General features: G+C 47.4%; 1 protein-coding gene across 1 annotated transcript; it reads right to left on the reverse strand.

Annotated features, from left to right (window-relative positions):
* Positions 1-3903: 3903 nt before the first annotated feature.
* LOC142768992 (uncharacterized) lies at positions 3904-12332 on the reverse strand. The gene is made up of 3 exons (XM_075871710.1): positions 12019-12332; positions 5282-5655; positions 3904-4334 (listed from the first exon to the last, which is right to left on the reverse strand). Exons 1-3 carry the CDS (start codon positions 12191-12193, stop codon positions 3978-3980), a joined length of 906 nt encoding a protein of 301 aa, XP_075727825.1. The 5' UTR covers positions 12194-12332; the 3' UTR covers positions 3904-3977.
* Positions 12333-12857: the final 525 nt, after the last annotated feature.

The following is a 12857-nucleotide window of genomic DNA, read 5'->3' on the forward strand; positions in this document are numbered from 1 at the left end:
CTGCACGAACAGGCAGCGCGTGGTTTTGGGTAGGCCCCTTTTTTTGCCTCAATATGGCTGTAAACATGACGATGATCATGCTATTTTGATCATTGGCACGTACCCAATTATTGTAAAGGTGACGTTTACTCGCGAGTTTCTTTTTTTTTTTTTAACGGTGGCCATCGAAATTTGTCAGCCTCATGGGATCTCACTAAAACTTTTTTCAGCTTGATTGCCTATTTAAAATTGTGCTATAGAATACTTGTTTTCAAGTCGGACAAATCTTACTGAGTGTCATATGCGCCTTAATACACGTCTATACAGGTTTGAGAAACTACAGCGCAAGAACACACAACGAATAGAAAGAACACAAACGGCGACAATGAGTGTGGAAGTTTCGACAACTTCTCTTGGAAAAGTTGAGGAACTAACAAACCAAAATTGCACGTACAGTTATTCTGTCTGACACAGACTGATTCTGCTGCACATGCGATGCGTAGATGTGCCATCTCATTATCATTAAGTTGTAGGGAAGCTACACTTACACAAACCTATCTCAATAAACAGTGAGGCGCTCTGCTTCAGTAATTTCACATGTGATCTTCGTTTTGCTCCTCTTAATGACGGAAGTGTTGTTAGCTAAACTTGAAGATTTATTAACGATAGGCTAAACGAACATGCGGACAATGCAAGAAACGCACGTTATGGAAAGCATTTTGTCGGTTTCTTAGGTGGTCATTGTGTAACGTGCCAGAATTGTTCTGATGACCTAAACAACTTTTTCGTCATTAAGAAGAGCGAAACGCGGACCACCCGTGAAATTACCGAAGCAGAAGGCATTGCCTACCTGGGGGAGGGTTGTGTAAGCATGGCTTCCCTGCAGCCTACTCATAATAAGGTGGCGTATCTAAGAATGTGCAGTGGAGGAAATCTCTGTGCGACAGTCTTAATATACATTCAGTTTACCAATGATCGTTGTTGCAGGTTCAGTTCTCTTCGTCGTCGTGTGGGTTTCTTCCATCCGTTGTGTCTTATCGCGCTCTACTATGACAGAATTATGTACCAACAAGCCAAACTCGCCCATTCCATCAAGTGTATACAGGTATGTGATTTTTTTTTTCAAGCGGTAGTTTTTCTCGCCAGGTTGATTGAAAATCTGGTTACGTGCTAAAATCGGGTCATCATTAATGGGTATGAGAAAGCCCCACTACTCAGAAATGACCCACTAAACATGAAAAAGTTGACCGTGGGCAAAAGCCACAGAAATATGGCAAATACAAATCCCTCCACTGGATCACTAAAAATCAAGAAGCAAACACATGAATCGTGAAAACCAGTTAAGATTAATGGAGAGACGAAAGCGACACTTGAAATATACTTTAGTCAACCTTGTGATAAACGCCGATGCCACATGTTTGAGCGCAGCTGGTTAACCATTGAAAGACTTGGATGGTGATTTCTAAACAAAGGAGCTGTTCAAATATGTCAGTCGGAAAAAAATTATCACCATCAAGCGGCGCACGCTCACACCATCTTACTTTTCTTAATAGTCCTGGTTTCCTGCTTCACCACTACAACTTGTGCGTCTATTTGTGTGTCGTTGGCTGCAATGACTCTCACTAGTCGCTTAATACGGTTCCGCCAAAATAAAGTAGCACACTCGTCCCGTGACATGTTCCCGCCAAGATACAGGAAGTTCTGGTCACGTGATGGTCTCCCACCAATGTACACACCGCACATTTGTTTCGTCGCATGTTCCCTTGCCACCCTTGCCACACGTTTCCTTGTCTCAGGGCTGTAAAATAGTAAATTGAAATGTTGATTATCCTTGTGTTGTCGGACGAGTCATTGCGCATGGCCAGTTGTTTGTTTGTGCATATAAATGTTGTCTCCTCAAAAAGGAAATACACGTCAGTTAAATTAGTAAAAATGCAGTAGGTTTTGCTCTGAGGAAGCCAGAGACTCTGCGTACAAGGCTTTGAGAAAATTGGTGTGTTTCCTGCTTGTCTGGCAAAACTAAAAAAGTTTAGTTTGTGCTGCCACCTATGATAATGTTCTGGAGGAAGCGGAGCAGTAGTCACTGAAACACCCTTGTGGCGGCGCAGAAGCGGCTCGCGGGAAACTCAAAAAACCGTGAATCGATAGGCTCAGTTGTAGCTCGGTGACCTTCTGCTAGCAGGGTCCCACAGCCAATCAATACTAAGGGTGCTTCTGTTTTTCTCATTTGATGCAAGATGGCGCAGTGCGTCTGCTTTCTGTAAAGCATCCTGCAAACTTACGCTCGGCTGCGGCTATCCCATTTCCAATGACGTTATTTCTTCTCCTCCCCCTCCTTTTTATCCAAAGGCAACCATAATTCAAAATACAATATTTTTTACACAGACTCAGTAAATCAGAATCCCATTCTGTGGGGTGCCAGAAATAAACCTCCCCCCTAAAACTTTTGGTGGCAAGCTCCCTAAAAAGAGGCGAAGTGCCAGAGTTCACAGGTTCAGCAGAGCTAAGCAAATAATTATTTGAAAAGAATGAGAAAAAAAACCTGTGTTAGTTTTGTGAAGAAGCCGTAAAAAGGTGGAAGTTGAATAACGTTTCTCATTCTGTAAAGTATAATTTAACTACAATAAAGAAGTCGAACCAGTACAGAGGGAATGTGAGAAATAATCTTCTGAAACATACCAATAAACAAGGGGAGTTCCTCAAGGGTCAGTTCTCTTGCCCATTTCATTTAATATATCGCTAAGCAAAGTTTTTCTGCTTAACCTTGTGCACGTGTATGTGTACGCATACGACATTGCACTCTTTGCTTCTTCCAGAGATACACATTCACTGTGCAACATTCTTTAGGCATACTTGGATGACATTGAAATATACCTTAATGGCCTGAAGTTGTCTCTGAATGTTAACTAACGTATTGACAGACCTCTATTCCTCAGGTGAACTCATTAAAGTATCTAAGCACAATATACACAGCAAAGCCTAATTGGAGCCCGCACATCGACTAAATAGCACCTGAAGATTCATGAGCAGTTAGATTATTAAGGAGAATGAGCTGCAGTTGATTTGGAATACGTAAAAAGACATTGTTAATGATATGTTGTATGTGCATCCGCCAAATATTAGAGCTTGGGTGTGTATTGTTCTCTGGGTGAGCCGCTTATAAATTACGCCCGCTTTTAACTTTAGAACGTGAGGCGCTATGTTTAGTCTCGGCCTTCCAAAGTTTGTAGCCAACAATAGACATTACCACGAAGCATACCTGCCATCTCTTCAAACTAGGTTTGAAATGTTAACAGTTAAAATGTATCTAGACAGGTATGCCTCCCACGCAGACGCTCTCAATATGTGTTCCTTAATGAGCCTTCCACATTTGTTTCAATGTGAGTGGTCTAGGCTACATAAACATCAAATAGTTTTCGCGGAAAAGCTTTTGGAACCATTGGTAAAAGTATCACTTCGTGATATAATTTACCCAAACGTACTTACTGGCACAGCGGTAATATATTTGATGATACATTTCGAAAAAACGCTAAACTATTACCTACCAGACATTTGAAAGGGGAGAAAATCACGATTCGAGCTCGTGGATTGTGTACTACGTCAACACACGTCACCCATTCCCGCGCTTCCACTTTGGTCCGCGCGGAGCAATCCGTTAGATGACGGAGGCCCAAATCACGGCCGCTAAACAAAAACCCAAATCAAGTTGGTATTATCGGTGAGAAACGTGTAAATAAAGCCCTCATCGTTGTGAAACTTATCCCACCTCGTGCGAATGCTGGCTGCGGACCGATCCGAATTACGTCACATTTCACGTGACTGAATCATCCGCGATCACAATCGTCGTCTTAATACAGGTTCAGATGCCTGAGAGTGAGGAAAGGGGCAGTGGCACCCCTGTGCTCACGCCTATAGACATGCAAATCACTGTGAAAGACTTGTTCGTCTTCCCGCAACTAATTTATTTCGAGGCCTGCTTCGTAGACGCAGATGCCTGTTCAGATGAAGTCCCCCAGAGAGAAGATCTTCTTGTAGGCGAAAGGCAGCGCGCACTGGGAGTAGAGCAGGCAGGACACCGAATCCCCGAGCAGCTGCAGGTCTTCGGCAAAGCCGTGCGAACTGGGCTTGTTGCCTTCGTCTACGAGCGGCACGACGAGAACTATGCCTTTGCGTGCGGCCGGTTGGTAGTCACTCTGCGCCTCCAGCAGCAGCAGCTTGGCCACGTTCTTGTCGTTCGCCACAAGGTGCGTGGCTATCGCCGAGCTGTCGGGCAGTGGCTGCATGATCAGGAAGCCGCAGACGGCACCTTTTTCGTGAGCCACTCGACTAAAGGTGCCCTTGTCAGAGGTCAGCGCCTGTGGACCGCATAAGATATGCGTAAAAAGCGTTAATATTATTCGTAGGAGTTTTTTTTTACGTCGCAAAACCGCGATATAATTAGGAGAAACGCCATAGTGGAGGGATTTCGAAAGTTTCGTCAGCTGGAGTTCTTTAACGTGTCCGTGAATCTACACGGGGCCCTATAATAGTACATGGGCCTACAATATTTCACTTCCATCGAAATGCCACGGTCGCACTGCAATTTGATCCCGTGGCTTTCGGGTCAGCAATCGAGCATCATAACCAGTTCTCCACGGCCATGAGTAAAAAAGTACGCTTTCAATGTAAACGTAAAAATTTTGTCTGTATTCGTAAATTAGGCTTGTCTGTTGCACTAGGACGCTGGCACTTATGTTAGGAAAGGCCTTCCATAGCCAAAAAAGAAAGATAGTAAAGAAAACCGCTAAAATAACGTAGTTGCGCCCTAACTCTACGCTGTAGCTAGTAGTTTATCGTTAAAGTGCTACGTTGGTGGATGACCCAGTCTTGCAAGTAGTGGTGGGAGCTGCACTGCCCCACTGATTGGATAAGTGCGCATAGGATGTCCGGGTGTGACAGAAGAGCAGTGAATGCTTAATAATCACTAATAATTGTATTGCGCCATGGAGCTTACGTGCTTCACTCGTGGAAGATAGAAAAAGAGATAGGATGGAGTGTACACGTGACAATTGTGAAGCATGGTCATCAAATATTGGGAGTGAAGTAAGCCCTGGTCACGTGATAGGCAATAGCTACTGTTCGTCGGTTCACAATGATTGCGTCTGCTGCGGGCACTGCGAAGGCCTGATCTTGCCCATGTAGCACCTCACTGTGGTCAGGATGGGGGGGGGGGGGGGCAGAAGACAAGGTTGACTCGCATAATCATGAGGAATCCCGTGACACTCCCTCATCGCGTTCTTCTTGTCTCCGTGACTTCACTTACCGTGAGGTAGTTGTCTCGCTGACTCTTCATGACGCACTCGTCGTACAGCGCCACTTCCTTCAAGTTCTGCGGCGTTATCGGCTGCGTCGTCACCCCCGGAATGCGGTAGACGAGCCTGCTTGGTTCCATGACCTTGGCCACCGTCTTCACGAGCATCCAGGGTGAGCGGACGCGCAGCACCTCCGTGATCTTGCACGCGCGCTCCATCTCATCCGTGACACGCGCGAACACGTTCTTGGTGGAGTACTTCTCGACCGTCTCCTTGCAGAGCTGGTAGACGTACGGCCAGTCCTCCGGCCGTCGCATGCTCATGAGGCCCAGGTAGATCACGTCGTCCGAGATTTCGACGGTCGCCAGGCTGGCCACTACCTCGTCTGCCGAAGGGGAACACTCGTTAATCGACGCAGTCGAAATTCCTTGTGCTTACTTTGTTGATTTGTTTATAGTTGAGATGCGCTCGTAGCAGTATAGATGAAAAGGTGAGATACGGAAAGGCGTAAATAGCTTCTTATCCATATTAATCAGCATATCAGCTCTGCTCGAAAGGCTGCCACCTAATTATTTCAGTTGTCCTGTTGTTATTATTATTGCGACAGCAATTATATGAACACTTAGACAATATTTGCCGCCGGCGTTGGCGTCGACGTTGGTGACCGCCGTCAATCACCGTATACGTGTAGGTATCTATGTATATATGAAAACTCAAGAAAGGAAAATAATCTAGAAAAAGACCCCGGCACGAGGAATTAAACATCCGACCTCTTGTTTGTGAGTGCGTGTCGTTAACAACTGAGCCACGAAGGAGCACCTCCTTCAACATTGAAGCGGCAGGCTATTTATATCTACCACGATAGTGTTTCCGGGGAACTATCGTGCTTTCAGCATTACCAGCGAAATGGCGCAATGAGCACACGTCTCCAAATCGTCATGACGCGGTGATGCATGCTGATGCGCCACGCATACTTACGCTCACGCGTGCGCACGCTTAGGTCGTGGTGGGGAGAATTGCACGCCTCGGGCTTTCACCGGAACAATTCTGTTGTGGTTACCGGTTGCACAAAAGCCACTGCACTCGCTGCACAGTCTTCGTTTGCGAAAAAGGCGCGCTTTTCAGAAACAGCGAAGTAACAACTTATTGACAATCATCTGCACCTGTGAGTACGTTTCGTGCGTCAGTTGTGCGTGAGCAACGCGGGGCACGTTTCGGTCTGCTTGCCATTCTTCGCGTGACATTCCAATTTGTTGCTATCGCATTCATTGCTTATCGGAACAGCTGCGACTTGTTATTATTTTTAAAAATGTTATTATTAATTTAACGATTCGTTGCGATGATAGAACATGTGCTAGGGGCACGTCATGTTGGTACCGCTACCACCACGAATTAAATTTTGCTTCAGGGTAGATACTTGGCTCCAACAGAGAAAACGCATGACGCCATAGCGTTGATGCAATGATTGATGATATATTTATTATCATTCAGGAGTGTGCAAAGAAAGTCGGGGGTATGGTCAGTAGACAGGACACTGACAAGCTATACCAAGAGGTGACAAAGGTCCGGATGTCATGCAAACTTCATATGCAACAGCGGAGCTTTCGAAATTATTAAAAAATAGTGAGATAGCTGACATAGAAATAAATAACATGGAAGGGACTGAGCGTGCTCTAAATAGCAAATAAAGTCTCAAAGATGTCAAGACAAAACTGTGCATATGCAAGAATCAGACGTATGCATTAGAAGGAGAACAAAGGTAAATATTAAAAATTAGCTGACTGTTGAAAGAGCGCTTCAAAAACTTCCCAGTGCTATTTTTATGCTAAGGAAGTACTTATTTTGAATAAAATCACGTTTCAATGGTCCGCATTGCATTAGCGCAATTCAAATTACCCAAGCCTGAAAGCGCTGTTTCGTACGTTACTGTTAGCGTGCCCAACGTTGCCTGCCTTCACTATGTGGCCGTGGACACCAGTAGCAGCAGAGCGAAAGTAGCGGGAGCCACAGTATACCAACCACGGCCATTGAATTATGACCTGCAACTACGGAGATCATTATTCTGCCATGGCCTCCGAGATGGCGGGCGCGCGGCGGGTTTCTCTCCAGCCGTCCTAATCACATGGAGAGAGCATGTTTCCAGAGGTGGGCGTGACCCACTCTTTTTCCCGCATCACAGCGCTGCTTTGTAAGGTAGAAAAGGCTGCGGTGCTGTTGGCAAAGCTTGCATGTAGCGCGGGCTGGCAGGTGACCAATAATCTCTCCATGATATAACTTTTTTAGCGTGCACAAAAAACCGGACAAGAAGGAGACTAGATCAAGGATACATGCCAACTCACCCAGCTATCTGTTTTACTGCAATAATCTCTCGCATACTACCTAAGGCATCAAATCTGCATTAAGTGGACGGAGGGATGAAGGTCACCATAGCTCAGGGGTCGAACATCGGATGCATCAGTCGAAGGTCGCAGGCTCGCATCCTGCTGGTGGCAAGTTGTCTTTTCATCCACTTTTATTTCTTTACGTTTACGTTACAATTATGGCTAATATCTCCCCCCCCTGCATGTTTCCCTGTACGTTTCTTATAGAAACCTTGTCTGTTCGTTCTTATTAAAAAGGTCACAGCTTTGCCGCAAAGGCGAAGCAATGAACGCGATAGCAACAAATTGGAAGGTCACGTGCAGAATGGCAAGCAGATCAAAAAACGCCCCGCGCTTCTCACGCACAAATGACGCAGGAAACGTACTCACAGGTACAGATGAAAGTGAAAAAGCGTCTCAGTTGTTACTTCGCTGTATCTAAAAAGCGCGCCCTTTGCGCAAATGGAGACTGTGCTACTAGTGCAGTGACCATTGTGTGACCGGAAACTACAACAGGATCATTCCCGTGCATGCTCTAAGCGTATCATTGTCCCCACTGCGAGATAAGCGAGCGCTCGCGAGATCGTCCCCTCACCGTGGGACAAAAATGTGTGGGAGATGAGAGCGCGCGCCGCCGCTTCGTAACGATGTGGCAACATGCGCTCAATGCGCCATCTCGCTGGTAATGCTGAAAAAACGATAGTAGTTCCCCCTAGATGCCCATCACCAGCGGTAAGTGGTATATATAAATAGCTTGCCGTTTGAATGTTGAAGGAGGTGCTCCTACGTGGCTCAGTGGTTAACGCCTGGCACTCACGATTCAGAGGTCCTAAGCTCGGTTCCCTGTGGCAGAATCTTTTTCTGGATAATTGTTTTTGTTCTAACACACACACACACACACACACACACACGCACACACACACACACATATATATATATATATATATATATATATATATATATATATATATATATATATATATATATATATATATATATATATATATATGGGAAAAAAGTGTATGGCTAAGGGCTCATTTTTCCGTGTTTTGACACAATATTATTGAGATCATCCCGGCTGCGGCGGCTGCATTTCCGATGGAAGCGGAAATGTTGTAGGCCCGTGTGCTCAGATTTGGGTGCACGTTAAAGAACCCCAGGTGGTCGAAATTTTCGGAGCCCTCCACTACGGCGTCTCTCATAATCAAATGGTGGTTTTGGGACGTTAAACCCCACATATCAATCAATCTATCAATATTAATGAGATCTAACAGACAGTAATACCAAGAAATGTACAGGGGAAGTTATTAGAACCAATGGAATGTAAATAGGAAGAAAGAAAAATGGGTGAAAAAATAACCAGCCGTGAGCAGGAATTGAACCTACGACCTTCGAATAACGCGTTCGATGCTCTAACCACTGAGCTATCACAGGCCGCTGTGATAGGCCAATTTAGTATTCCACCCTGGCTGCAATTGCAACAGGCGGCGCTGACTGATGCTGCCACGTTGAAATACACATATATACCTTATAAAGAGGATGGAAGGATGACCCCCACCATATCTCAGTGGTAGAGCGTTGGGCGCGTTATTCGAAGGACACATGTTTGGATCCTGTCAGTGGCAAGTCATCTCTGCGTACACTTTTCTTTCTTCACATTTTGCATTAAAACTACGCATAATACCACCCCTTTTCCTCCCTTGGCATCATTGTCTGTTAGTTCTCATTACGATTACAAGAAGGCTTTTGAATCGGGTGAGATGTCAGGAGCCACGCAGGCACTGAAGAATCAGGGCATCGACAAAACCTATATAAACCTACTGGATGAACCCTACAGCGGATCTACAGCCACGATAGCCTTCCAAAAGAAAGTGACGGAATCCAATTAAAAATGGTGTAAGGCAGACAGATACAATCTCTCAAATGCTATTCATCGCATATGTGCAGAAGGTTTTCAGAGCCATGTATTGGGGAGAGTTAGGAATGGGAGTTAATGGAGAATATCGCAGTAACCGGCGATTCCGTGATGACAGTTTATTGATGAGTAACTGAGGCGACGAACTGCAACTGATGATTACTGAACTGGGCACGGAAATCAGAAGAGTAGGCCTAAAAACTAATATGCAGAAACGTAATGTAATGCGCAAAAATTTCGGCAGACAGCAGCGCTCTGCGATAGGGGCGAGGCACTGTAAATTCGAAAGCAATACTACTCAGGGCCGGTAGTAGCTACAGAGCCGATTCATGAGAGTTAAATAACTAGAACAAAAAGGATGGACTAGAGCACATTAGGCAATCATTCTCAAACCACTGCTAGCCATGCTGAAATCATGAATGTTAGTATACCAATATTCCTCAAGAGGAAGGTGTATTAAAGCTACATCTCTCCGGAGCTTACCTACGGAGCAGAAATGTGCATGCTTACAAAAAGAGTTCAACTTAAATTGAGGTCGACGCAGCGAGCGATGAAAAAAGAGACATGATAAGATATACCTTTAAGAGACAAGAAGAGAGCAGAGTGAGATTAAGGAACCAATGGTGGTTTAGGATAACCTAGTTGAAATCAATAGGAAGAAATGGACATGATAGAGCGCGTAGGCACAAAAACCGCTGGTCGATTAGGGTAACCCACGGTATTTCAAAAGGAGGCAAACGCATGAGGGGGAGACAGAAAGTTAGGTGGGCAACTGAGACTGAGGAGTTCGTGGGCATAACGTAGCAGCAAAAAGCACAGGACTGGGTTGATTAGCGGGACATGGGAGAGGCCTCTGCCCTAGAGCGGGCGTAGCCAGACGGTTGTTGTTGTTGTTGTTGTTGTTGCTGCTGCTGCTGCTGCTGCTGCTGCTGCTGCTGCTGCTGCTGCTGCTGCTGCTGCTGCTGCTGCTGCTGCTGCTGCTGCTGCTGCTGCTGCTGCTGCTGCTGCTGCTGCTGCTGCTGCTGCTGCTGCTGCTGCTGCTGCTGCTGCTGCTGCTGCTGCTGCTGCTGCTGCTGCTGCTGCTGCTGCTGCTGCTGCTGCTGCTGCTGCTGCTGCTGCTGCTGCTGCTGCTGCTGCTGCTGCTGCTGCTGCTGCTGCTGCTGCTGCTGCTGCTGCTGCTGCTGCTGCTGCTGCTGCTGCTGCTGCTGCTGCTGCTGCTGCTGCTGCTGCTGCTGCTGCTGCTGCTGCTGCTGCTGCTGCTGCTGCTGCTGCTGCTGCTGCTGCTGCTGCTGCTGCTGCTGCTGCTGCTGCTGCTGCTGCTGCTGCTGCTGCTGCTGCTGCTGCTGCTGCTGCTGCTGCTGCTGCTGCTGCTGCTGCTGCTGCTGCTGCTGCTGCTGCTGCTGCTGCTGCTGCTGCTGCTGCTGCTGCTGCTGCTGCTGCTGCTGCTGCTGCTGCTGCTGCTGCTGCTGCTGCTGCTGCTGCTGCTGCTGCTGCTGCTGCTGCTGCTGCTGCTGCTGCTGCTGCTGCTGCTGCTGCTGCTGCTGCTGCTGCTGCTGCTGCTGCTGCTGCTGCTGCTGCTGCTGCTGCTGCTGCTGCTGCTGCTGCTGCTGCTGCTGCTGCTGCTGCTGCTGCTGCTGCTGCTGCTGCTGCTGCTGCTGCTGCTGCTGCTGCTGCTGCTGCTGCTGCTGCTGCTGCTGCTGCTGCTGCTGCTGCTGCTGCTGCTGCTGCTGCTGCTGCTGCTGCTGCTGCTGCTGCTGCTGCTGCTGCTGCTGCTGCTGCTGCTGCTGCTGCTGCTGCTGCTGCTGCTGCTGCTGCTGCTGCTGCTGCTGCTGCTGCTGCTGCTGCTGCTGCTGCTGCTGCTGCTGCTGCTGCTGCTGCTGCTGCTGCTGCTGCTGCTGCTGCTGCTGCTGCTGCTGCTGCTGCTGCTGCTGCTGCTGCTGCTGCTGCTAATGATGATGATGATGATGACCTTAAAGCAGAACTTTCGGTCTCAGTATTGAGGTGATGGTTTCGCAATAACGCGTTAACACAAGTCTGACGTCACGGGAAGACGGAAACTAGCACCACAGTGGCAGGCGCTCTGCCGTTTGCCGTCTGTTGCATGTGGTTCACGTAAGCGATGAGTGAATTGTCTTCGAGTGACTCCGATGGCTATTTCTGCTATTTAGGCAGCACGCAGGACGTAGATTTTGCAAACCCGCTCAAGCGTGTTGGCTCGTCGTTATAATGTGGATGTCTGTGCTGCTGTCTTGCACATGTTGGGCGACAAGAACTATGAAATCAAATTAAGATGTTTGAACCACTTTGTCTGGCTCCTATAAGCAGAGAACATTAAACGCGCATACCACGAGAACTAAATATTTTTATATGCCGTAAAACGAGCCAGCGATCGCCAAAAACGAAACCATGAGGTGTCTAACGACTGGGCTGGAGGGAGAAATGCGACACTGTATCCCGGCCTTGCTCCCCTTACCATTAGCGTCGAGACACAGCTCGAACCTGCCCGCAATCTTCCTGAAGATCTCCAGGTAGTTTTCCGGCAGGAGGCCCGCCGAGCAGCACACTCGTTCTGCAATCCTCGGCTCCACCTCAGACGCACGACGCGCTGTAGGAATTTTGGCTTGGCTTCCACTTGTGGCAACAGACATGATGACGCCGGAGTCCACGGGTCGCTGCTGCCTCCGTGATGTCCGAGGCAAACGGTTGCCAATCTTGTTTTTCTTCCTGCACCCTTCCCTATACCATGCCGCGTATCCACTATCGGTCTGTCGGCCCGTATGAAGTAGAGATGACCACGGTGCCGCTAGGGATGATCTAAAATCTATGGCGTGTTCCCACAATCGTGGGCCGAGGAGTTACAGTGTCGCCCTCTGCCAAGGGCACATGGTTTGCGTGCTTAGTAAGACAACGCCTCACTATTTAGCGCACAAAAGAACAAGGGCGAAACACGATGAGGACACAGCGCTGACCTCCGACAGATGCTTTCTTTTCCACAGTAGTACATACACATAAAACCAAAATTAACGTACGCAGCTGCAATGTGCAGGAAAACTATGAAAGGAAAACACAGATGTAGTCGTGCATAAAAGTCAAGATATGCAGTCAACAAAACGATACCGGGTTTATCTTTTTTTTGAAGATGAAGAGGTCATACGAGAATGTCAATATTGGACGGACATCAGCTGGACGGGAACCATTTCAATGTCGAGGAGGTATTGGGACCATGGGGTTGCCCATTAGAGTTCCGAAAGACAACAAAAACACTGGTGCGTTTTCTCAAGAATACCAGTCTCTTTCGTAGTTTGTGATGCC

The sequence above is a fragment of the Rhipicephalus microplus genome, chromosome 1 (genome assembly GCF_043290135.1).
Source record: "Rhipicephalus microplus isolate Deutch F79 chromosome 1, USDA_Rmic, whole genome shotgun sequence".
Lineage (NCBI taxonomy): Eukaryota > Metazoa > Arthropoda > Arachnida > Ixodida > Ixodidae > Rhipicephalus > Rhipicephalus microplus.